General features: G+C 46.8%; 1 protein-coding gene across 1 annotated transcript in view; it reads right to left on the reverse strand.

The window, feature by feature from the left end:
* The window catches only part of BRIX1 (biogenesis of ribosomes BRX1), a 73,927-nt gene that overhangs the window by 37,225 nt on the left and 11,259 nt on the right, over nucleotides 1-25,443 (reverse strand). The window contains exons 2-3 of the mRNA XM_069220710.1: nucleotides 21,240-21,351; nucleotides 20,398-20,441 (exon numbers count right to left, since the gene is read on the reverse strand). Of these exons, the coding sequence (XP_069076811.1) occupies nucleotides 20,398-20,441; nucleotides 21,240-21,351 (156 nt within the window). The remainder of the gene's footprint in view (nucleotides 1-20,397; nucleotides 20,442-21,239; nucleotides 21,352-25,443) is intronic.

Raw genomic sequence — 25,443 nt, forward strand, 5'->3', positions numbered from 1 at the left:
TGGGTCAGTCTGTTGCCTAGGAGTTAGTTGTCAAAGGCCTATAGCATTGCCTAAATATTGCACAGGTGTGACTGAGGTGGTTGCAGCTGTGCACAATTTTCAACCCATTATTAAGAAAGGCCCATGCCCGTCAGTCAGTCCTTACTCCTAGGTGGGGGCCTTGCATGCAGTAGCATGCCAGTCGTTTTTTAGCCAGAAAGAACAAAACTCCAGTCAGCCTTATTGTCGGCTGTGAGAGGCATTTTGTGTATCCCAGTAAGTAGTGCAATTCAGAGGGTATGTTCAGAAGGAGATTCAACTATCTCTTCGATAGTGCAAAAGACAGTCCCAGTAAGTCCTAACATGAGGGCACTCCCAGGCCAGATGGAAGGAACCAGCAAGGTTACAGAGACATTTTGTGCATTTCGCAGGTTTTCCTGGATCTAGTCTGTGTACGTATAATCTATGAAGGAATTTGAAGTGAAGAAGCTTGTGTGTATAACTAATGGATCTCAGTTTAGTTTGGCCAAAGCACTATTTACACGGTAATATCGCAGTCAATATCTAGCCGCCATTTTCCCAGGCCTCTAAGCAGGAACGTGTAATTTCTATAACCTAACGCCAAGGACATACTGTTTGAAGGTCAAGGACAACATGTTTTCATTTTTATTTTGTCCTTGGGGCAAATGGGCACAGCCCCCTCCAGCACAAAATCTTTGGCTGCCAGTTTAAAGAGAAGGGAACTGTCTGCAGTTAAGTTAATATTTGTGTCCAAATCTTAATGTAGTTTGAATTTCTATTTATGGTTTATTGATGCAAAGCCTTTATTATTAGGGGAAGTGCTCTGAATAAACACTGTAAGGTCACACTGCACCATTGACAGTCGTAACAGTAATAAAAAAATAAAATAAAAAGGTATACACGTTTAAATAATTTAATATAAGAATATGTATAATGCTCCCAGAATGCTCTCTGATTAAGTGCACGTTTGCAGCAGCTTGTAATCAAGAGTGATGATTCTTTGCTTTCAAAATAAAATGTTCAGAAAAAAATGCAAGTAGGAAAAAATTGTTTTGCTAAATTACTGTGAAATTTTAGGTACTATTTCTTTGAAGCATCAATTAGTAAAATGTGTTGATGAATGCTAGTATTAAAAAAAATATTCATAATGGAAAACCTGTGTAACCATTTTCTTCAAGGTTATGGGAAACATGAAAATAAACAAGCACTGCAAATTCAACCGATCTGACATTGGCTGTCAGTCTTTTGGTTTTGTCAATGCTTGTCTTGTTTTGACATGGCTTTTTTAAACACTTTATTGGCGTGGAAGCTACCTGGCCCTCACCATTGTAACGAACATAGGCAAAAAGCAAAACATATTTTTTGGTCTCAAAAACCATTACATTGCAACAGTAGATCCTGGCACTAAACAAAACTACTATATGTGCCAATATGCTCCTTCTGGACGAGCAAAATGCTATCTCTCTCAGTAAAGCTAGCCGATAGATTGAGAGAGAAACAATATTTTAATAAAAACAAAATGTCTTGGTTAAGGCCAGACCAAAATTAGGTGCCCAATACTTAAAGGAAGTCACAAAAGTGCACCCTATATGTCTTTAACATTAGTGGCTTTCATGAATTCACAAGAATTTACAGAAGCAGACCAGGAGAAAGTACTCCTAGAAAATATTAATGAACTGTATTTTAGCATGAGCAACTTTGCATGTATAGATTTGCTCATGCAAAAATCTATTGAGTGTTTAAAAGATCACTTTCCTTCCAACCACTTTTTTACCAACCCTGGAAGAACTTCTACTTCTGCCCTTGTCATGAGTAAATTTCCAACCTTTCTCAGTATGGGAAATGTTTAGAAAAATGCTGGTGAAAATCCTTAAAACTTGCAAATTAGTTGGTTTGCACAGACCCAAAGACATTCCAGCCCTGAAACTAATAGTTACTGCTTCCTACACCCCCAGTATGTAGATCTGCAGAGAGTTGGGAACATAAGGAAATTGCTATTGTAGGGCTCTAAATTGTTAGTATTCAAGCCCAACTACAGTATTAGCCCTGGCACACTCCAAGAGGCTATTATCAGAGTTCTTACATAATGAGATTGCTGCCATAATTTGTCACCTCACTACATGGCACCAAAGGAGCAAGTAGTTTTTTTTACAGGACAAGTCAATTTAAGAAGCAACCTGTCCCATGGACAAGTAGTTATTTTGTTAAATTCCACATCCCTGCTCTATAGTCTGTATGTACCCATCTCTGTATACAGTTTGCATAGTGTGGACACCAAGCCTCGCTGTTCTGGTTTTTGGATCAGTGCGTAAGAGGGAGAACTCTGGAGGTTGGTTTGGGAAGTCAGGCCAGGTCGACATTGCTAAGTGGTGCAGGTACATCTAATAAAATGTATCTAGAGGAGTAAGAGCCCGATCCCTGCTAAAGTGATCAGGAGTGAAGAACTTTTCGTCCACAATCAGCTGCTCTACTTGGGACAGTTCAGCATTCTGCAGTCTGCCCCCGTCTCTAGAAAAGAGTGTGCAAATAAAAGATCTGTTATTCAGGAGGGTGAGATTGTGAGTGCTAGAAACGAGGCCTCCAGTTGGCAGTCGGTTTTTGCACCGTGTCCAAGTAGGGACCCTCACTCTAGTCAGGATAAGAGAGATACCCAGCTCAGATAACCCCTGCTCACCCCCTTGGTAGCTTGGCAGGAGGAGTCAGGCTTATCTCAGAAGCAATGTGTAAATCATTTGCACATAACACAGAGTAATACAGTGAAAACACTACAAAAGGAAACCACATCAGTTTTAGAAAATAGGCAATATTTATCTATGTAAAACAAGACCAAAACAAGAAAAATCCAACATACAGTAATAAAGATATGAATTTTGTAAGAATTAAAAGGCAGCCCCCATGTTAACCTATGAGAGAGATAAGCCTTGCAACAGTGAAAACCGAATTTGGCAGTATTTCAATATTAGGACATGTAAAACACATCAGTACATGTCCCACCTTTAACATACACTGCACCCTGCCCATGAGGCTACCTAGGGCCTACCTTAGGGGTACCTTTCATGTATAAAAAAAAAGGGAAGGTTTGGGCCTGGCAAGTGAGTTGAATTGGCAGTTTAAAACTGCACACATAGTGACAGGTCTGAGACATGTTCACAGGGCTACTCATGCGGGAGGCACAGTCAGTGCTACGGGCCACTAGTACCATTCGATTTACAGGCCCTGGACACATTTCGTGTCCTTTACTAGGGATTGATGAGTAAGTCAAATATGCCAATCATGGACAAACCAATCACCAATACAATTTAAATAGGGAGCACTTGCACTTTAGCACTGATCAGCAGTGGTAAAGTGAGCAGAGACAATAAACCAGCAAAAACAGATTTAAAAAAAAAAGAAGAAAAAAAGTTGACAAGTTTGGGGATAACCCTGCAAAATGGGCCATTTCCAACAGCGAGTATTGCTGTGTAAGTCCAGCACGTGTAACCACATGCCAAAGCAACCTGTCGCACCGCGGCCGCAAGCACGGGCCGCCGCAGCATTCAATAAACACCGCAGCCAGCAAGCAAGCCGCGGGGGAAGCAGCGGCTTGCGAGCAGGCCGCGGGGAAAGCCGCGAATCAGGCCAGGGGTCACGGCACTCGCCGCGCCCCCTTCTTTCGTTTTTTCTGCAAGGGCAGACGCGGCAGGAGATGAGACTCCAAGCTGGGTCTCGAACCTGCTGCGCATAGCGCATTTACTGCGCTTTACATTCTGGTACATTAGGTGTATTAAGAAACCCTCTTTTTCCACCGCTTACCGGCCACACAAGCAAAAGCCGGATTTTTCCACATGATTCCCTTTTATACATTTCCTTCTCTTTTCTAGCATGCTGCTCACTTCCTCTCTTCCCAGCATGCATTGTTTCTCTTTGTTTAGACGCATGTTCTTTATTCATTGATAGAACCTCTTCCCCAATCCAAGATGGTGGTGTTTCTCCTTCCAGTTTTCTACTTATTGTCTAGGGGTATATAAGGGGAATTCAGCTTCTTGCTCATTGCGTTGCAACACTCCTTTGGTGGTAGTCACGCTCCGGCTGGTTTTCCTCTTGTGGATCCTGTTGGAAGTTGGCTCTGTATGCACTATTTCAAAGTAAGGAATAGTATGCACAGAGTCCAAGGGTTCCCCTTAGAGGTAAGATAGTGGCAAAAAGAGATAATACTAATGCTCTATTTTGTGGTAGTGTGGTCGAGCAGTAGGCTTATCCAAGGAGTAGTGTTAAGCATTTGTTGTACATACACACAGGCAATAAATGAGGAACACACACTCAGAGACAATTCCAGGCCAATAGGTTTTTGTATAGAAACATATATTTTCTTAGTTTATTTTAAGAACCACAGGTTCAAATTCTACATGTAATACTTTGCATGAAAGGTATTGCAGGTAAGTACTTTAGGAACTTTGAATAATCACAATAGCATATATGCTTTTCAAATAAAACACATATAGCTATTTTAAAACTAGACAGTGCAATTTTCACAGTTCCTAGGGGAGGTAAGTAATTGTTAGTTCTTGCAGGTAAGTAAACCACCTACGATGTTCAAGTTTGGGTCCAAGGTAGCCCACCGTTGGGGGTTCAGAGCAACCCCAAAGTTACCACACCAGCAGCTCAGGGCCGGTCAGGTGCAGAGTTCCAAGTGGTGCCCAAAACACATAGGCTTCAATGGAGAAGGTGGTGCCCCGGTTCCAGTCTGCCAGCAGGTAAGTACCCGCGTCTTCGGAGGGCAGACCAGGGGGGTCTTGTAGGGCACCGGGGGGGGGGGGGGGGGGGGGGGGGGGAAACACAAGTTAGCACAGAAAGTACACCCTCAGCAGCATGGGGGCGGCCGGGTGCAGTGTGCAAACACACGTCGGGTTTTCATTTGGAATCAATGGGAGACCAAGGGGTCTCTTCAGCGATGCAGGCAGGCAAGGGGGGGGCTCCTCGGGGTAGCCACCACCTGGGCAAGGGAGAGGGCCTCCTGGGGGTCACTCCTGCACTGGAGTTCCGATCCTTCAGGTCCTGGGGGCTGCGGGAGCAGGGTCTTTTCCAGGCGTCGGGATCTGAGAGTCAGGCAGTCGCGGTCAGGGGGAGCCTCGGGATTCCCTCTGCAGGCGTCGCTGTGGGGGCTCGGGGGGGGGGGGGGGGCAACTCTGGCTACTCACGGTCTCGTAGTCGCCGGGGAGTCCTCCCTGAAGTCGAGCCGGGGGCGTCGGGTGCAGAGTTGCAAGTCTCACGCTTCTGGCGGGAAACGCAGCTTGTCTTTAAGTTGCTCCTTTGGAAACAAAGTTCCAGTCTTGGGTGAACAGGGCCGCTGTTCTCTGGAGTTTCTTGGTCCTTTTAGAGCAGGGCAGTCCTCTGAGGATTCAGAGGTCGCTGGTCCTGGGCAAAGCGTCGCTGGAGCTGTTTTCTTCCAAAGGGGGGGAGACAGGCCGGTAGAGCTGGGGCCAAAGCAGTTGGTGTCTCCGTCTTCTCTGCAGGGTTTTTCAGCTCAGCAGTCCTCTTCTTCTTAGGTTGCAGGAATCGGAGTTCCTAGGTTCAGGGGAGCCCTTAAATACTAAATTTAAGGGCGTGTTTAGGTCTGGGGGGTTAGTAGCCAATGGCTACTAGCCCTGAGGGTGGGTACACCCTCTTTGTGACTCCTCCCAAGGGGAGGGGGTCACATTCCTATCCCTATTGGGGGAATCCTCCATCTGCAAGATGGAGGATTTCTAAAAGTTAGAGTCACCTCAGCTGAGGACACCTTAGGGGCTGTCCTGCTGGCCAGTGACTCCTCCTTGTTATTCTCATTATTTCCTCCGGCCTTGCCACCAAATGTTGGGCTGTGGCCAGAGGGGGCGGGCAACTCCACTAGCTGGAGTGCCCTGTGGTGCTTTAACAAAGGGGGTGAGCCTTTGAGGCTCACCGCCAGGTGTTACAGTTCCTGCAGGGGGAGGTGTGAAGCACCTCCACCCAGTACAGGCTTTGTTACTAGCAATAGAGTGACAAAGGCACTCTCCCCATGTGGCCAGCAACATGTCTCGAGTGTGGCAGGCTGCTAAAACCAGTCAGCCTACACAGGTAGTTGGTTAAGGTTTCAGGGGGCACCTCTAAGGTGCCCTCTGGGATGTATGTTACAATAAATTGTACACTGGCATCAGTGTGCATTTATTGTGCTGAGAAGTTTGATACCAAACTTCCCAGTTTTCAGTGTAGCCATTATGGTGCTGTGGAGTTCTAAGGTTTGGCTTAGACACTGTAGGGGCACAGTGCTCATGCACTGGTGCCCTCACCTATGGTATAGTGCACCCTGCCTTAGGGCTGAAAGGCCTGCTAGAGGGGTGACTTATCTATACTGCATAGGCAGTTTGAGGTTGGCATGGCACCCTGAGGGGAGCGCCATGTCGACTTACTCGTTTTGGCCTCACCAGCACACACAAGCTGGCAAGCAGTGGGTCTGTGCTGAGTGAGGGGTCCCCAGGGTGGCATAAGATATGCTGCAGCCCTTAGAGACCTTCCCTGGCATCAGGGCCCTTGGTACCAGGGGTACCAGTTACAAGGGACTTACCTGGATGCCAGGGTGTGCCAATTGTGTAAACAAGAGTACAGATTAGGGAAAGAACACTGGTGCTGGGGCCTGGTTAGCAGGCCTCAGCACACTTTCAATTCAAAACATAGCATCAGCAAAGACAAAAAGTCAGGGGGTAACCACGCCAAGGAGGCATTTCCTTACACAACCCCCCCACCCCCCCAAACGAAAGAGGGTGAGACTAACCTTTCCCAAGAGAGTCTTCATTTTCTAAGTGGAAGAACCTGGAAAGGCCATCTGCATTGGCATGGGCAGTCCCAGGTCTGTGTTCCACTATAAAGTCCATTCCCTGTAGGGAGATGGACCACCTCAACAGTTTTGGATTTTCACCTTTCATTTGCATCAGCCATCTGAGAGGTCTGTGGTCAGTTTGAACTACAAAGTGAGTACCAAAGAGGTATGGTCTCAGCTTCTTCAGGGACCAAACCACAGCAAAGGCCTCCCTCTCAATGGCACTCCAATGCTGCTCCCTGGGGAGTAACCTCCTGCTAATGAAAGCAACAGGCTGGTCAAGGCCATCATCATTTGTTTGGGACAAAACTGCCCCTATCCCATGTTCAGAGGCATCTGTCTGCACAATGAACTGCTTGGAGTAATCTGGAGCTTTTAGAACTGGTGCTGTGCACATTGCTTGTTTCAGGGTGTCAAAGGCCTGTTGGCATTCTACAGTCCAGTTTACCTTCTTGGGCATTTTCTTGGGGGTAAGTTCTGTGAGGGCTGTCACTATGGATCCATATCCCTTCACAAACCTCCTGTAATACCCAGTCAAGCCAAAGAATGCCCTGACTTGAGTCTGGGTTTTTGGAGCTGCCCAGTCCAGAATAGTCTGGATCTTAGGCTGGCGTGGCTGAACTTGGCCTCCACCTACAAGGTGTCCCAAGTAAACCACAGTTCCCTGCCCTATCTGGCATTTGGATGCCTTGATAGAGAGGCCTGCTGATTGCAGAGCCTTCAAAACCTTCTTCAGGTGGACCAGGTGATCCTGCCAGTTGGAGCTAAAGACAGCAATATAGTCAAGATAAGCTGCACTAAAGGACTCCAAGCCAGCAAGGACTTGATTCACCAACCATTGGAAGGTGGCAGGGGCATTCTTTAAACCAAAGGGCATAACAGTAAACTGATAATGCCCATCAGGTGTGGAGAATGCTGTCTTTTCTTTTGCTCCTGGTGCCATTTTGATTTGCCAGTACCCTGCTGTTAAGTCAAAGGTACTTAAGAATTTGGCAGCACCTAATTTGTCAATCAGCTCATCAGCTCTAGGAATGGGATGGGCATCTGTCTTGGTGACAGAATTAAGTCCTCTGTAGTCCACACAAAACCTCATCTCTTTCTTTCCATCTTTGGTGTGAGGTTTGGGGACTAAGACCACTGGGCTAGCCCAGGGGCTGTCAGAGCGCTCAATGACTCCCAATTCCAGCATCTCGTGGACTTCCACTTTGATGCTTTCCTTAACTTGGTCAGACTGTCTGAAAATTTTGTTTTTGACAGGCATGCTGTCTCCTGTGTCCACATCATGGGTACACAGGTGGGTCTGACCAGGGGTTAGGGAAAAGAGCTCAGCAAACTGTTGCAGGACCTTCCTACAGTCAGATTGCTGTTGGCTAGAGAGGGTGTCTGAATAGATCACTCCATCTACTGAGCCATCCTTAGGGTTTGATGAGAGGAGATCAGGGAGAGGTTCACTCAGCTTCCTGGTCCTCATCTGTTACCATCGACAGATTTACATCAGCCCTATCATGGAAGAGCTTAAGGCGGTTCACATGGATCACCCTCTTGGGGCTCCTGCTAGTGCCTAGGTCCACCAGGTAGGTGACCTGACTCTTCCTCTCTAGCACTGGGTAAGGGCCACTCCATCTGTCCTGAAGTGCCCTGGGAGCCACAGGCTCCAAAACCCAGACTTTCTGCCCTGGTTGAAATTCAACCATTGCAGCCTTTCGGTCATACCAAAACTTCTGGAGCTTTTGGCTGGCCTCAAGGTTTTTACTTGCCTTTTCCATGTACTCTGCCATCCTTGAACGAAGGCCAAGTACATAGTCCACTATGTCTTGTTTAGGCTCATGAAGAGGTCTCTCCCAGCCTTCTTTCACAAGAGCTAGTGGTCCCCTTACAGGGTGGCCAAACAGAAGTTCAAAGGGTGAGAACCCTACTCCCTTCTGAGGCACCTCTCTGTAAGCGAAAAGCAGACATGGCAAGAGGACATCCCATCTCCTTTTGAGTTTTTCTGGGAGCCCCATGATCATGCCTTTTAATGTCTTGTTGAATCTCTCAACAAGGCCATTAGTTTGTGGATGATAGGGTGTAGTGAATTTATAAGTCACTCCACACTCATTCCACATGTGTTTCAGGTATGCTGACATGAAGTTGGTACCTCTGTCAGACACCACCTCCTTAGGGAAGCCCACTCTGGTAAAGATACCAATGAGGGCCTTGGCTACTGCAGGGGCAGTAGTCGACCTAAGGGGAATAGCTTCAGGGTATCTAGTAGCATGATCCACTACTACTAGTATGTACATATTCCCTGAGGCTGTGGGAGGTTCAAGTGGACCCACTATGTCCATACCCACCCACTCTTTCAAAGGGGACCCCCACCACTGGAAGTGGAATGAGGGGGGCCTATGGATGTCCACCTGTCTTACCACTGGCTTGACAGGTGGTACAGAAGACACAAAACTCCTTAACTTTCTGGGACATGTTGGGCCAGTAGAAGTGGTTGACTAGTCTCTCCCATGTCTTGGTTTGTCCCAAATGCCCAGCAAGAGGAATATCATGGGCTAAAGTCAGTATGAACTCTCTGAACTCCTGAGGCACTACCACTCTCCTAGTGGCACCAGGTTTGGGATCTCTTGCCTCAGTGTACAGGAGTCCATCTTCCCAATAGACCCTATGTGTTTCAGTTTTCTTGCCATTGGACTCTTCAGCAGCTTGCTGCCTAAGGCCTTCAAGAGAGGGACAGGTTTCTTGCCCCTTACACAACTGCTCCCTTGAGGGTCCCCCTGGGCCTAAGAGCTCAACCTGATAAGGTTCTAACTCCATAGGCTCAGTTCCCTCAGAGGGCAGAACTTCTTCCTGAGAAGAGAGGTTCTCTTTTTGTTGTTGTGTTGCTGTTGGTTTCCCAGTTGTCTTTCCTTTTCTCTTGGTAGGCTGGGCCCTTTTTCCAGACTCCAGCTCTACTTTTTCACCCTGAGCCTTGCACTGTGCCCTTGTCTTGACACACACCAGTTCAGGGATACCCGGCATGGCTGCATAGGTTTTCAGTTCTACCTCAGCCCATGCTGAGGACTCCAGGTCATTTCCAAGCAAACAATCTACTGGGATATTTGAGGAGACCACCACCTGTTTCAGGCCATTGACCCCTCCCCACTCTAAAGTTACCATAGCAATGGGATGTACTTTAGTTTGATTGTCAGCATTGGTGACTGGATAAGTTTGTCCAGCCAGGTATTGACAAGGGGAAACCAGTTTCTCTGTCACCATGGTGACACTGGCACCTGTATCCCTCAGGCCTTCTACACTTGACCCATTAATTAAGAGCTGCTGCCTGTATTTTTGCATGTTAGGAGGCCAGGCAGCCAGTGTGGCTAAATCCACCCCACCCTCAGAGACTAATGTAGCTTCAGTGTGACACCTGATTTGCTCTGGGCACACTGTTGATCCCACTTGGAGACTAGCCATTCCAGTGTTAGCTGGAGTGGAGTTGGAAGTGGTACTTTTCTTGGGACAGGCCTCGTCTACAGTTTGGTGTCCAGGCTGATTACAGCTACAACACCAGGCCTTTTTGGGATAAAAGTTTTTACCCTTGTACCCAAAATTGTTTTGTGAAGAGGCTCTGGGCCCACCCTCCTGTGCAGGTTTTTGGGGGCCTGTAGAAGACTCTTTACTATTTTTGGATGTCTCAACAACTTTCCCCTGGGAAGGCTTTGTGACCCCTTTCTTTTGGTCACCCCCTGTGGAAGTCTTGGTCACCCTAGTCTTGACCCAATGGTCCGCCTTCTTTCCCAATTCTTGGGGAGAAATTGGTCCTAGGTCTACCAGATGCTGATGCAGTTTATCATTTGAACAATTACTCAATAGGTGTTCTTTCACAAATAAATTGTACAGCCCATCATAATCATTTACACCACTGCCTTGAATCCAACCATCCAGTGTTTTCACTGAATAGTCCACAAAATCAACCCAGGTCTGGCTCGAGGATTTTTGAGCCCCCCTGAATCCAATTCTATACTCCTCAGCGGAGAATCCAAAGCCCTCAATCAGGGTACCCTTCATGAGGTCATAAGATTCTGCATCTTTTCCAGAGAGTGAGAGGAGTCTATCCCTACACTTTCCAGTGAACATTTCCCAAAGGAGAGCACCCCAGTGAGATCTGTTTACTTTTCTGGTTGCACAAGCCCTCTCAAAAGCAGTGAACCATTTGGTGATGCCATCACCATCTTCATATTTAGTCACAATCCCTTTAGGGATTTGCAACATGTCAGGAGAATCTCTGACCCTATTTAAGTTGCTGCCACCATTGATGGGACCTAGGCCCATCTCTTGTCTTTCTCTTTCTATGGCTAGGAGCTGTCTCTCCAAAGCCAATCTTTTGGCCATCCTGGCTAACAGGAGGTCATCTTCACTGAGGCTCTCCTCAGTGATAACAGAGGTGCTGGCCCCTCCTGTGAGGGAAGCAGCATCTCTGACTATTATGTTTGGAGTCAGGGATTGAGGGTCCCTGATCTCCCTAATTAGGACTGGAAGGGGGGAATTCTCCTCCAAGTCACTAGCTTCTCCCTCTGTGAGGTCATCCTCAGAGGGGTTGGCTTTTTCAAACTCTGTGTAAGGAAATGCCTCCTTGGCATGGTTGCCCCCTGACTTTTTGCCTTTGCTGATGCTATGTTTACAATTGAAAGTGTGCTGAGGCCTGCTAACCAGGCCCCAGCGTGCTTTCCCTAACCTGTACTTTTGTATCCACAATTGGCAGACCCTGGCATCCAGATAAGTCCCTTGTAACTGGTACTTCTAGTACCAAGGGCCCTGATGCCAAGGAAGGTCTCTAAGGAGACCTCTCACTCAGCACAGACACACTGCTTGCCAGCTTGTGTGTGCTAGTGAGGACAAAACGAGTAAGTCGACATGGCACTCCCCTCAGGGTGCCATGCCAGCCTCTCACTGCCTATGCAGTATAGGTAAGACACCCCTCTAGCAGGCCTTACAGCCCTAAGGCAGGGTGCACTATACCATAGGTGAGGGTACCAGTGCATGAGCATGGTACCCCTACAGTGTCTAAACAAAACCTTAGACATTGTAAGTGCAGGGTAGCCATAAGAGTATATGGTCTGGGAGTTTGTCAAACACGAACTCCACAGCACCATAATGACTACACTGAAAACTGGGAAGTTTGGTATCACACTTCTCAGCACAATAAATGCACACTGATGCCAGTGTACATTTTATTGCAAAATACACCCCAGAGGGCACCTTAGAGGTGCCCCCTGAAACTTAACCGACTATCTGTGTAGGCTGACTAGTTCCAGCAGCCTGCCACACTAGAGACATGTTGCTGGCCCCATGGGGAGAGTGCCTTTGACACTCTGAGGCCAGTAACAAAGCCTGCACTGGGTGGAGATGCTAACACCTCCCCCAGGCAGGAGCTGTGACACCTGGCGGTGAGCCTCAAAGGCTCACCCCTTTGTCACAGCCCAGCAGGGCACTCCAGCTTAGTGGAGTTGCCCGCCCCCTCCGGCCACGGCCCCCACTTTTGGCGGCAAGGCTGGAGGGAACAAAGAAAGCAACAAGGAGGAGTCACTGGCCAGTCAGGACAGCCCCTAAGGTGTCCTGAGCTGAGGTGACTCTAACTTTTAGAAATCCTCCATCTTGCAGATGGAGGATTCCCCCAATAGGGTTAGGATTGTGACCCCCTCCCCTTGGGAGGAGGCACAAAGAGGGTGTACCCACCCTCAGGGCTAGTAGCCATTGGCTACTAACCCCTCAGACCTAAACACGCCCTTAAATTTAGTATTTAAGGGCTACCCTGAACCCTAGAAAATTAGATTCCTGCAACAACAAGAAGAAGGACTGCCTAGCTGAAAACCCCTGCAGAGGAAGACCAGAAGACAACAACTGCCTTGGCTCCAGAAACTCACCGGCCGGTCTCCTGCCTTCCAAAGAACTCTGCTCCAGCGAAGCCTTCCAAAGGGACCAGCGACCTCTGAATCCTCTGAGGACTGCCCTGCTTCGATGACGACAAGAAACTCCCGAGGACAGCGGACCTGCTCCAAAAAGACTGCAACTTTATCCAAAGGAGCAGCTTTAAAGAACCCTGCAATCTCCCCGCAAGAAGCGTGAGACCTGCAACACTGCACCCGGCGACCCCGACTCGGCTGGTGGAGAACCAACACCTCAGGGAGGACCCCCGGACTACTCTACGACTGTGAGTACCAAAACCTGTCCCCCCCTGAGCCCCCACAGCGCCGCCTGCAGAGGGAATCCCGAGGCTTCCCCTGACCGCGACTCTCTGAAACCTAAGTCCCGACGCCTGGAAAAGACCCTGCACCCGCAGCCCCCAGGACCTGAAGGACCGGACTTTCACTGCAGAAGTGACCCCCAGGAGTCCCTCTCCCTTGCCCAAGTGGAGGTACGCACTATTTCAAAGTAAGGAATAGTATACACAGAGTCCAAGGGTTCCCCTTAGAGGTAAGATAGTGGCAAAAAGAGATAATACTAATGCTCTATTTTGTGGTAGTGTGGTCGAGCAATAGGCTTATCCAAGGAGTAGTGTTAAGCATTTGTTGTACATACACACAGGCAATAAATGAGGAACACACACTCAGAGACAATTCCAGGCCAATAGGTTTTTGTGTAAAAAAATATATTTTCTTAGTTTATTTTAAGAACCACAGGTTCAAATTCTACATGTGATACTTTGCATGAAAGGTATTGCAGGTAAGTACTTTAGGAACTTTGAATAATCACAATAGCATATATACTTTTCAAATAAAACACATATAGCTATTTTAAAACTAGACACTTAGTGCAATTTTCACAGTTCCTAGGGGAGGTAAGTAATTGTTAGTTCTTGCAGGTAAGTAAACCACCTACGGGGTTCAAGTTTGGGTCCAAGGTAGCCCACCGTTGGGGGTTCAGAGCAACCCCAAAGTTACCACACCAGCAGCTCAGGGCCGGTCAGGTGCAGAGTTCAAAGTGGTGCCCAAAACACATAGGCTTCAATGGAGAAGGGGGTGCCCTGGTTCCAGTCTGCCAGCAGGTAAGTACACGCGTCTTCGGAGGGCAGACCAGGGGGGTTTTGTAGAGCAGGGGGGGGGGGGGGAGGGGGGGAGACACAAGTTAGCACAGAAAGTACACCCTCAGCAGCACGGGGGCGGCCGGGTGCAGTGTGCAAACACACGTTGGGTTTTCAATTGGAATCAATGGGAGACCAAGGGGTCTCTTCAGCGATGCAGGCAGGCAAGGGGGGGGCTCCTCGGGGTAGCCACCACCTGGGCAAGGGAGAGGGCCTCCTGGGGGTCACTCCTGCACTGGAGTTCTGATCTTTCAGGTCCTGGGGGCTGCGGGTGCAGGGTCTTTTCCAGGCGTCGGGATCTGAGAGTCAGGCAGTCGCGGTCAGGGGGAGCCTCGGGATTCCCTCTGCAGGCGTCGCTGTGGGGGCTCAGGGGGGGGGGGGGGGGGGGGCAACTCTGGCTACTCACGGTCTCGTAGTCGCCAGGGAGTCCTCCCTGAAGTGTTGTTTCTCCACAAGTCGAGCCGGGGGCGTTGGGTGCAGAGTTGCAAGTCTCACGCTCCTGGCGGGAAACGCAGTTTGTCTTTAAGTTGCTCCTTTGGAAACAAAGTTGCAGTCTTGGGTGAACAGGGCTGCTGTTCTCGGGAGTTACTTGGTCCTTTTAGAGCAGGGCAGTCCTCTGAGGATTCAGAGGTCGCTGGTCCTGGGGAAAGCGTCGCTGGAGCAGTTTTCTTCCGAAGGGGGGGGAGACAGGCCGGTAGAGCTGGGGCCAAAGCAGTTGGTGTCTCCGTCTTCTCTGCAGGGTTTTTCAGCTCAGCAGTCCTCTTCTTCTTAGGTTGCAGGAATCTGAGTTCCTAGGTTCAGGGGAGCCCTTAAATACTAAATTTAAGGGCGTGTTTAGGTCTGGGGGGTTAGTAGCCAATGGCTACTAGCCCTGAGGGTGGGTACACCCTCTTTGTGCCTCCTCCCAAGGGGAGGGGGTCACATTCCTATCCCTATTGGGGGAATCCTCCATCTGCAAGATGGAGGATTTCTAAAAGTTAGTCACCTCAGCTCAGGACACCTTAGGGGCTGTCCTGACTGGCCAGTGACTCCTCCTTGTTATTCTCGTTATTTCCTCCGGCCTTGCCGCCAAAAGTGGGGCCGTGGCCGGGCAACTCCACTAGCCGGAGTGCCCTGTGGTGCTGTAACAAAGGGGGTGAGCCTTTGAGGCTCACCGCCAGGTGTTACAGTTCCTGCAGGGGGAGGTGTGAAGCACCTCCACCCAGTACAGGCTTTGTTACTAGCCACAGAGTGACAAAGGCACTCTCCCCATGTGGCCAGCAACATGTCTCGAGTGTGGCAGGCTGCTAAAACCAGCCAGCCTACACGGGTAGTTGGTTAAGGTTTCAGGGGACACCTCTAAGGTGCCCTCTGGGGTATATGTTACAATAAATTGTACACTGGCATCAGTGTGCATTTATTGTGCTGAGAAGTTTGATACCAAACTCCCCAGTTTTCAGTGTAGCCATTATGGTGCTGTGGAGTTCGTGTTTGACAGACTCCCAGACCATATACTCTTATGGCTACCCTGCACTTACAATGTCTAAGGTTTGGCTTAGACACTGTAGGGGCACAGTGCTCATGCACTGGTGCCCTCACCTATGGTATAGTGCACCCTGCCTTAGGGCTGTAAGGCCTGCTAGAGGGGTGACTTATCTATACTGCATAGGCAGTGTGAGGTTGGCATGGCACCCTGAGGGGAGTGCCATGTCGACTTACTCGTTTTGTCCTCACCAGCACACACAAGCTGGCAAGCAGTGGGTCTGTGCTGAGTGAGGAGTCCCCAGGGTGGCATAAGATATGCTGCAGCCCTTAGAGACCTTCCCTGGCATCAGGGCCATTGGTACCAGGGGTACCAGTTACAAGGGACTTACCTGGATGCCAGGGTGTGCCAATTGTGTAAACAAAAGTACAGGTTAGGGAAAGAACACTGGTGCTGGGGCCTGGTTAGCAGGCCTCAGCACACTTTCAAATCAAAACATAGCATCAGCAAAGGCAAAAAGTCAGGGGGTAACCATGACAAGGAGGCATTTCCTTACAGATCCAGTTATTCTTGACCTGTCTTCGTCTCCAGTTTTCCTGTACTCTCTGATCTTCAGTTCTAATGTCCTTGTGTCCTCCTTCTGTTTCAGGGAGTTCCTGTTGGAGGTTTTTTACCCTTTTGGGGTTTTTCCTCTGGGACTCCTTCTGGAGGGCACGGACTGTAGTGGCTTGCTATTGTCAAACAGCACCGTGGCTACCGGAAGGGGTCGCCCCTACCTCGGCCAGAGCAGAACCTGCCGGAATCGGGGTCGTTCCCCAACTCTCATCAACTTCGACGGTAAGCCCAGTGTAAACCGTGGCACGACCAGTGTACGCAGCGGATCATTTGTACGGAATGTATTGGTTTCAGCTTTGGTTATAGCAGTACGGAGTCCCCCTCAGCACTCAGTCTTTTTCCTGTAGGATCATGGGGATCACCATCCATGGGGGCATAATAAGACGATAACAGCATCATTGTGCAGCATGTAAGAATTGCTCCATATCTGGGACCGGAAAAACCCTCCAAATCAAAGGCTAATGTCAATGTCTCCCATTTTAGTCTTGGGTTGTGGCGTGCCCATATAAGTCTGATTAGCAAGGATCTTAAGTTGTGAAAAAAGGTTTGGTTTAGTGAAACTGGGAAATTATTAAATAGATTCAAAAATGTTGGCAGGAATAACATTTTAATAAGGAATATTTTGCCTGAAATAGAAAGAGGGAGCATTATCAATTTCTCAACTTGGTCTGGCAACCTAGCCAGGGCTGGGCCATAGTTGTCTAGTGTTATTTGGGATCTGTTCTGCATGATCCCCAGGTACCGAACTGAGCCATCACACCAAGCTAATAGGAATGCTATAGCTGGTTTATGAGATGCAGAGGTCATGGTTAACATTTTGGAATTGGACCACTTGATTAGTACTCCTGACATATTTCTGTACTGTGTTATTTCAGCCATGAGTGGATTAAGGTATGTGTCAAGGATTTTGATATATAGCATAATAGAGTAAGCACAGATCGTCAGCCACACAGGTTTATTTGGAAATGTCAGTCCACTGTGTGACTGTTTACTGTGCAGCCAGATCTCCAGAGGATCCATGGCCAAAGCAAATAGGAGGGGAGACAGGGGACATCCTTGTCAAGTTCCCCTGCAAATCGGGAATGGATAAGATAGACAACTGTTGATGTGGATTCAAGCCAAGTGACAGGTATACAGCAACATGAAAAGGATCAGCATTTGAAACGGGAGGCCAGTCTTATGCAGCACCACTAACACAAATGGCCATTCAAAAGAAATAAGGCCTTCCCTGCATCTAGAAGCATGGATATGTTGTTTACTTCAGTATGATTTGTGGCACAATCACAAAGAAGGTGCACAGGTTGCTAGGCGTAGCCCTATATAAGATAAATCCCGACTGTGCAAGTAGGCGCTGACTAGATATCAAAGGAGCCAGTTAATTTGCTATCACACGTCAATACCTTATTTTCTAAACTGAGAAGAGCAGTCGTCTATAAGATCCTCCCTTGCCTGGCTTAAAAAAAGCAGCACAAATTGCCTCCCTAGTGGTCGGAGGGAGTTCACTGACCTCCAGAGCCTCCTGGTATACGGTGGGCAATTGTGGTGGCAGTAACAGTTTGAACGCTTTATGGAAATTGGCCGTTATGCCTTCATTGCCCCATTATGCATCCTTGCAAGTTAAGGGTTTAAGTAGGAACTCCCTGGAGCCATCTTCTATCCAAGCAGCAAGGGCAATATCATTCATGTAATTTGCATTTCAGAGTCCATAGTGAGGCTCCTGCTGGCATTCAGGTTTGAATAGTAGGATCTGAACTAATGGAGGACTGTGACCTAACCGCCAGTTCTTTCCCCAGCGTCTAGCGTGATAGAGTGGATAGTGTCACTGGTGCGTACTCTTCTCACCAACCATTCTAGAGTTCTACTTGGTGGATCGTCCTCTCTGTAATGAATGGCTTCAGTGTTTTTAGCTAAAAATCGTGCCTCACTGACAAGGGGGTACTCATGCCATTGGTTGATTGTGCCAGTGTGGGTATATATTTATCTCAAACAATTAAGAACTAGAATCCAATAAGGCTTTATTTGATAGCAATGATTCTTGTGTTAATATTGAGAAAAAAAAAAAAATCAATGTTGATGTACACCACGATATGTTCTCGTATAAGAATGAAATCACATCACTATTAGCAAATTCACCCATCATGAACTCGCCACCAACCTAGCATTGAAAGTCTGTGGTCAAACAAGCGCTACGGTCCAGGCCGGGGGGACTGACAGGTCACAGGTGGGGCAGCATGTAGACAGCAAACAAACACGCTAACAGGGAACCCAGTTTAGGCACAGACACCCCACAATGGTCCCAGGAGATTGGCCCCAATAACACACACACATGGCCAGAGGGGTATGGGTATTCCATAAAGTCAGATGCCACATGAAGTAAGGAACACTTAGCCAATCAGAACACAGCTCGCATGGTAACACACCGTGATCACGAGCCCATCACGCCAGACATCTGGACACGTTATCCACTGGCCCTCATTCTGTCTACGCATGGTCGAGGTCCACCTGCATTTGTTATCAGGACCTTATTTATGACTCCAAGACAACTGTTCACAATTTTTACCTTAAAATGAATGCTGTAATTGTTTTATGGTACTCACAGAAATGTAGATAACACTGCTTAAACTGTACCTTTAAGACAGTCCTCACCAAAGAAGCAGAATTTAATAAAATATCTACCTGACCCATAGGACACACTCCTTCATAAAATCTACTTATCCTGTAAATAAATGAAAAAAAATCTACTTGTCCCTTTGGTGCCATGCAGAGCGGCAACACATTATGGCAGCAATCTCATTATATGGGTTCTGATAATAGCGTCTTTGATTATGCCAGGGCTATTATAGTAGGGCCTGAATACTAGCAATTTCCTTATTTTGCCACCTGTCTGTAAATCTACATACAGGGGCTGGAGGTGGCTGTAAGCAAAAGTTCCAGGGTGGGAGTGCCCTTTTGAGTCTGTGCAAACCCACATTTGCATCTAATCAGAGCATTATATGTAGCCTCAGATTGTTAAACTTTGCAAAAGTGTGTACACCTTTTACTGGAACCACTGTCAGTACTGCAGTCCAAGCTTACAACATGTATTTACAGAGCCCACCCTAATAATAAAGGCTTTGCTATAATGAAGTATAACTAGAAGCTCAAAAACCATTAGCATATGGCCACAAATATTACCCCAACTATAGCCAATTCCCGACCTTGCTCCATAATGTGGTACTGTAAACTGGAAGCCAAAGGGTTTGTGCTGCAGGGTGGGCCTACTTGTCCGAATGACAAAATAAACATGAAAACTTGGTTTATTTGACCTCAACAAGATGCCTTGGCTGTACGGCTATAAGAATTTCACACCTCAGCCTCAGACACCGGTTCTGCAACCATTCTCCCGACCGTATTATTTATTCAAACAAACTGTTTCCGTTTTGCCAAATGCCTCGTCTTTCACTTTTTTAAAGTAAATTCACATTCGAGCAACACTTAAAAGACGTGGAAAAATGTTAATTCATTTAGTATTGCATGCAGAGCTGGACTTTGGTTTAGTTTTGTCCAAATCAGCAGATTTCTCAAGGCTTGCTCTCCATCCTTTGGCAATTTCACTGGGCTGTTTTTAAATTACTTTTCAAGGATAAAGTACCAAGGCTGGATTCTGGTATTAAATTCAGAAAAAGTACTCATTCCGAGTTTTCTTCATAAAATTAAAAAACTAACCAATTGTAATATCTCCCCTAGGCACTTGTCAGAGATTTCTCTTTTGTAAACAACTTCTTAGTACTTCTAACTTTAGGAGAATTACATCTATCTCAATATGGACACTCTGCCTTAAAGTGATAGTTTCAAAATTGTTAAGGGCATTAAAATGGGAACACCTCCCATCCTGAATGGTCATCTGGGTCAACCTTTGCTCTGTGAGTTCAATGAAGAGAGAAAAATTCTGACTTTAAAGTGATCCAGTACAAATGTGTATATATATATATATTATTATTCTGATAAATAGTAAAGATAACCCTATGATGAGAAAATGGTTAAAAATGAGGATGGCCAGCACAGCCTGCTAGCAGTTTCATAATATAGGAATTTATGGAAAAATGAGGCTACAATATAATACCATAAAAATAAAACAAGTTTACATATGCCCATATTTTAATGCATGCAGGGAAAGACAGATTAGATAATGAAGACAACTAAGGTACATTAATGAGAATGAGCATCCAACACACAGAGACAGAGCCTTCAATATCTGCAATGTTTGGCAGTGTCTCTGAGTCTCACAGACACCAAACATCACAGATAGTCTGGTTAAAACGGTAGGACTTGAAATAGATTGTGACTAGCCGTCAAAGAAGGAAACATACTTCGAATAATAGAAACACAAATTTAAAGCTTTTATCGAATAGTCAGCTCACAAAACTTGCACACCACCAATGACATGGACACAATATATTCATATTGATGGGGAAAATTTACCTCATTGATCACGAACAGCTTGTCCTTGCGGTCCATTTTAGTGTCTGCAGTGGAAAGAAGACAACTGTTAAAATACAGTTAAAAGATATTTCTGAAAATTTCATTGTGCTGAGCAAGGCAATTCCTCACAGTTTGGAAAACCTCACCCTGCCAATGTGCTGCAAAGTGATAATGTATTTGATGGCGATTAATATAAAATTTGAACTAGAGACGAGTATTTAGAAAGGAAAAGCTATGTATGTGTTGATAATGATGTTGTGCAAGTCTAGCTGGGAGGAAAGGTGCCACGAAAATTGAAAGTGTTGATGAGGAGATGATGGAAAATCATGCACATCAAGTACATTACAGTTCACATATTAGCAATTTCATTATATTTCAAATATTTATATTTTTTGGACACAGGGACTAATTGATTTGCTCAGAACCAAACGATATAAATCAGGTCCTGAAGCCAAGATCGGAAGCCAAATGCCTAGGTTACAAAGTCAGAAGTACAACCACTAGATTAAATCTCCTCTCTATATACATAGGAAACAATCTGTGCAGTTAAACATAGACAAATAAGAACCTGAACAAAGAACTTGCAGTGAAGCATGACTGGAGGAACATAAAGGCAGTGTTCCATTACAAGTGTGAAAAATAGTACATTTATACTGTTAAAGGGACATTGCATTGCTCAGGCGCAGGGGCTTTGGGCTACATGCCAGGGAGGAATGTGAAAAGGATTGAGGACTTCCATAAATTATTAGTTCTCTCAATAACAGGCCTCCAACTAAGTTCGTGTATATGAATGCACATCATGATTAAGACATTAATGCTATATTTTACAGTAGGGTGCCTACCAGCTTTAGAATGTGGCATCAACGTTCTCAAATCCTGCATTAAATGTCTAGTCCGATAATCGATTCCTCTGGAAGAAAATACAAGTACACGCTCCTTGTTCTTCCATTTCCCCTGAAAAGAAAAAAAACATGTTCATGAAAACACTTACAGCTTCATCTCAACACCATGAAAATGGCAATGCCTGAACAACCTCCTACAGCGCCTTGTCGACCCTCTTTTCACCACTCCCATATCCATCACATATTCAGGAATATTCTGCAGTGGCTTTAACATCCTATAACTGATAAGACGAAGATGGTTTCACTACAAGACTAACAACTGAGTATCACTATACACCAGAACAGATCACTAGTTCTAACTGTTGTCAATTGTTTGGTGGGGGCGGGATCCAACAGTCTCAGTCATGACATTAGGCATCACAAAAATCATCGAACACACTGCTGACTGCCAGGAAATCCATTTTAATTCATAAAATGCAATAAGCTATTACATAGCTCAGTGGCATTTTCAGTCCCTTCTCCCACCCAACCCCGTGACAAACATTATTGGAAAGATACTTAATAAAATCATTAAGACCTTAAATAAACTTGCAAAAAACACCTGTGGTTGAAGTATCCTAGAACAATCCAACTTACAATATTCATCAACATTTAACTTAGGCCTAAAAGGGAAAAAAAAAATCTGCTTACATTTTCACAAGCAAGAATAATTGTGGTTGAAAAAGTTAATGCACCACTTAACCCATACTTTTGGAAGAGATCCAAAGTTTGCTTTGTTTTAAGGACTATCACTTTTCTTGAAGGCTCTCAACCTAGACACCAAATTGTAAATTTTTCTCCATACGCACCTATCACAACAAGAAAATAATCTTTTCTTCGTAAAAAAAAAAAAAAGCTCATTGACAAACTAGATATTGTTCCAAGTAAACTCTCTAATCACTATCACAAATCTACCTAAACTTAGAACAAACAGTGAAACATTTGTGAGACAGACATAACAATTAGGTACTCAATGTTGCATCCAATCATTTTCTATATTAGTCAATATATCAAATTTGTATTGAATAAAGAGAGGGACAAAATAAATAGTGATATTATGCTGTAAAAAACCTTCAATTCTCAAGACACTTTAAAATGGCTTACAAATCCGAAATTGAAATGTATAGGACTGCTACAACAACAACAAACATTTTTGGCAACGTCTTTAGATTTACAAAAGATTTTATAAAGTGCTCAGACGCCAGCAGGTTTCGTGGTGCTCAAATTAAGGTAAAACATATGGCCTTCCTGAGAATTTGAATATTTAACAAAGATCGAAACTTTAGAGGAAGACTATTCTGTAAACCATGTGCCAAAACACAAAAGGCAGAATCACAGACAGAACTGCAACGGAATCGGAAGCAATACGAGAAACAATCAGAAGACCGCAGATCTCTAACAGGGGTGAACCTCTGTAACTCATCAGAAGTGGAAGGGGGTATTGTGCCATACAGAGAGAGATGTAGGATGAAGAGTGTTTTGAATATCTGATGTGCAGAAGGAGCCTGTGAAGCTCATTTAGGATAGGGGACACTTAACTACATCTCAGTGCACCAGTCAATAAGCTGGCTGCCTGATTTTATATTGGCTGGAGTTTGATGAGAAGGGACTGCTCGCAGAGCAGCATTGCTGTTTCCAATCTGGAGGAAGTAATGGAAGTACAGTACAAAGGAGTTTCAGTTGGAGGAAGGATGATGCAACCACTCAAAGTTGGCAGACTAGTTGAAGTAAAACTATATTTTTTCACGCTAAAACTTTTTACACTGGGCGATGCTGTGGGAAAAGGCCCAAAATATGTATTCCTTAATGGATTTTCTCCAGCAATCAGGATTTCAATCTTGCCGCATTCCGCTCAACCAATTGTATTCATCAACTGGTGGACTGTGACAAGAAATATTACATAAAGCTGTACTGTCTTGAAATGTGGGAGCAACACAGGGAGGGAGGGGGATGTGGAAGAAACACAGGGAGTGCAAAGGATGTGGACATAAGACAGGAGAGGGCGGGGATGAATCATGGAAAAACATGCACGCATACGCAACAGGGAGGGGCAGGGAGAAGCACATGGGGACAGGCAGCAGTACAAGGCGGAAAGAAGTACACAACCGAGAAGGCTCAAAAACACATGCACTCTCTGCAAGTGCTTACAGAAAAAGAAAATCTTTGGCAAAGCCAATATAACTTACTATAGCTGCTGCTGTGCATCAGCACCAGTGTTCTTTCCCTAAAACTGTACCTTTGTTTCCACAATTGGCACACCCTGGCATCCAGGTAAGTCCCTTGTAACTGGTACCCCTGGTACCAAGGGCCCTGATGCCAGGGAAGGTCTCTAAGGGATGCAGCATGTCTTATGCCACCCTAGGGACCCCTCACTCAGCACAGACACACTGCTTGCCAGCTTGTGTGTGCTGGTGGGGAGAAAATGACTAAGTCGACATGGCACTCCCCTCAGGGTGCCATGCCAACCTCCCACTGCCTATGGCATAGATAAGTCACCCCTCTAGCAGGCCTTATAGCCCTAAGGCAGGGTGCACTATACCATAGGTGAGGGCATAGGTGCATGATCACTATGCCCCTACAGTGTCTAAGCAAAACCTTAGACATTATAAGTGCAGGGTAGCCATAAGAGTATATGGTCTGGGAGTCTGTCATACACGAATTCCACAGCACCAGAATGGCTACACTGAAAACTGGGAAGTTTGGTATCAAACTTCTCAGCACAATAAATGCACACTGATGCCAGTGTAAATTTTATTGTGAAATACATCCCAGAGGGCATCTTGGAGATGCCCCCTGAAAACATACCGACTTCCAGTGTGGGCTGACTAGTTTTACCAGCCTGCCACACACCAAACATGTTGCTGGCCACATGGGGAGAGTGTCTTTGTCACTCGGTGGCTAGTAACAAAGCCTGTACTGGGTGGAGGTGCTTCTCACCTCCCCCTGCACGAACTGTAACACATGGCGGTGAGCCTCAAATGCTCACACCCTTTGTTACAGCGCCCCAGGGCACTCCAGCTAGTGGAGATGCCCGCCCCCTCCGTCCACGGCCCCACTTTTGGCGGCAAGGCCGGAGGAGATAATGAGAAAAACAAGGAGGAGTTACTGGCCAGTCAGGACAGCTCCTAAGGTGTCCTGAGCTGAGGTGACTCTGACTTTTAGAAATCCTCCATCTTGCAGATGGAGGATTCCCCCAATAGGATTAGGATTAGGGATGTGCCCCCCTCCCCTCAGGGAGGAGGCACAAAGAGGGTGTAGCCACCCTCAGGGCTAGTATCCATTGGCTACTAACCCCCCAGACCCAAACACACCCCTAAATTGAGTATTTAGGGGCTCCCAGAACCTAGCAAGATAGATTCCTGCAACCTGAAGACGAAGAAGGACTGCTGACCTGAAAGCCCTGCAGAGAAGACGGAGACACCAACTGCTTTGGCCCCAGCCCTACCGGCCTGTCTCACCACTTCAAGAAAAACTGCAACAGCGACGCGTTCCACAGGGTCCAGCGACCTCTGAAGCCTCAGAGGACTACCCTGCATCTAAAAGGACCAAGAACTCCAGAGGACAGCTGCTCTGCTCCAAAGAAGAAACAACTTTGCAACTAAGAAACAACTTTAAAAGGACTCCACGTTTCCCGACGGAAGCGTGAGACTTTACACTCTGCACCCGACACCCCGGGCTTGACCTGCAGAGAAACAACACTACAGGGAGGACTCTCCGGCGACTACAACCCTGTGAGTAGCCAGAGTTGACCCCCCCTGAGCCCTCCCAGCGACGCCTGCAGAGGGAATCCAGAGGCTCGCCCTGACCGCGACTGCCTGCTTCTAAGAACCAGACGCCTGGTAAAGACACTGCACCCGCAGCCCCCAGGACCTGAAGGATCCGACCTCCAGTGCAGAAGCGACTCCCAGGTGGCCCTCTCCCTTGCCCAGGTGGTGGCTACCCCGAGGAGCCCCCCTTGCCTGCCTGCTTCGCTGAAGAGACCCCTGGGTCTCCCATTGAAACCAATTGCAAACCCGACGCCTGTTTGCACCTGCACCCGCCCGCTCCGTGCCGCTGAGGGTGTACTTTTTGTGCTGACTTGTGTCCCCCCCGGTACCTACAAAACACCCCTGGTCTGCCCTCCGAAGACGCGGGTACCTACCTGCTGGCAGACTGGAACCGGGGC

The sequence above is a fragment of the Pleurodeles waltl genome, chromosome 1_1 (assembly GCF_031143425.1).
Source record: "Pleurodeles waltl isolate 20211129_DDA chromosome 1_1, aPleWal1.hap1.20221129, whole genome shotgun sequence".
NCBI classification, from domain to species: domain Eukaryota; kingdom Metazoa; phylum Chordata; class Amphibia; order Caudata; family Salamandridae; genus Pleurodeles; species Pleurodeles waltl.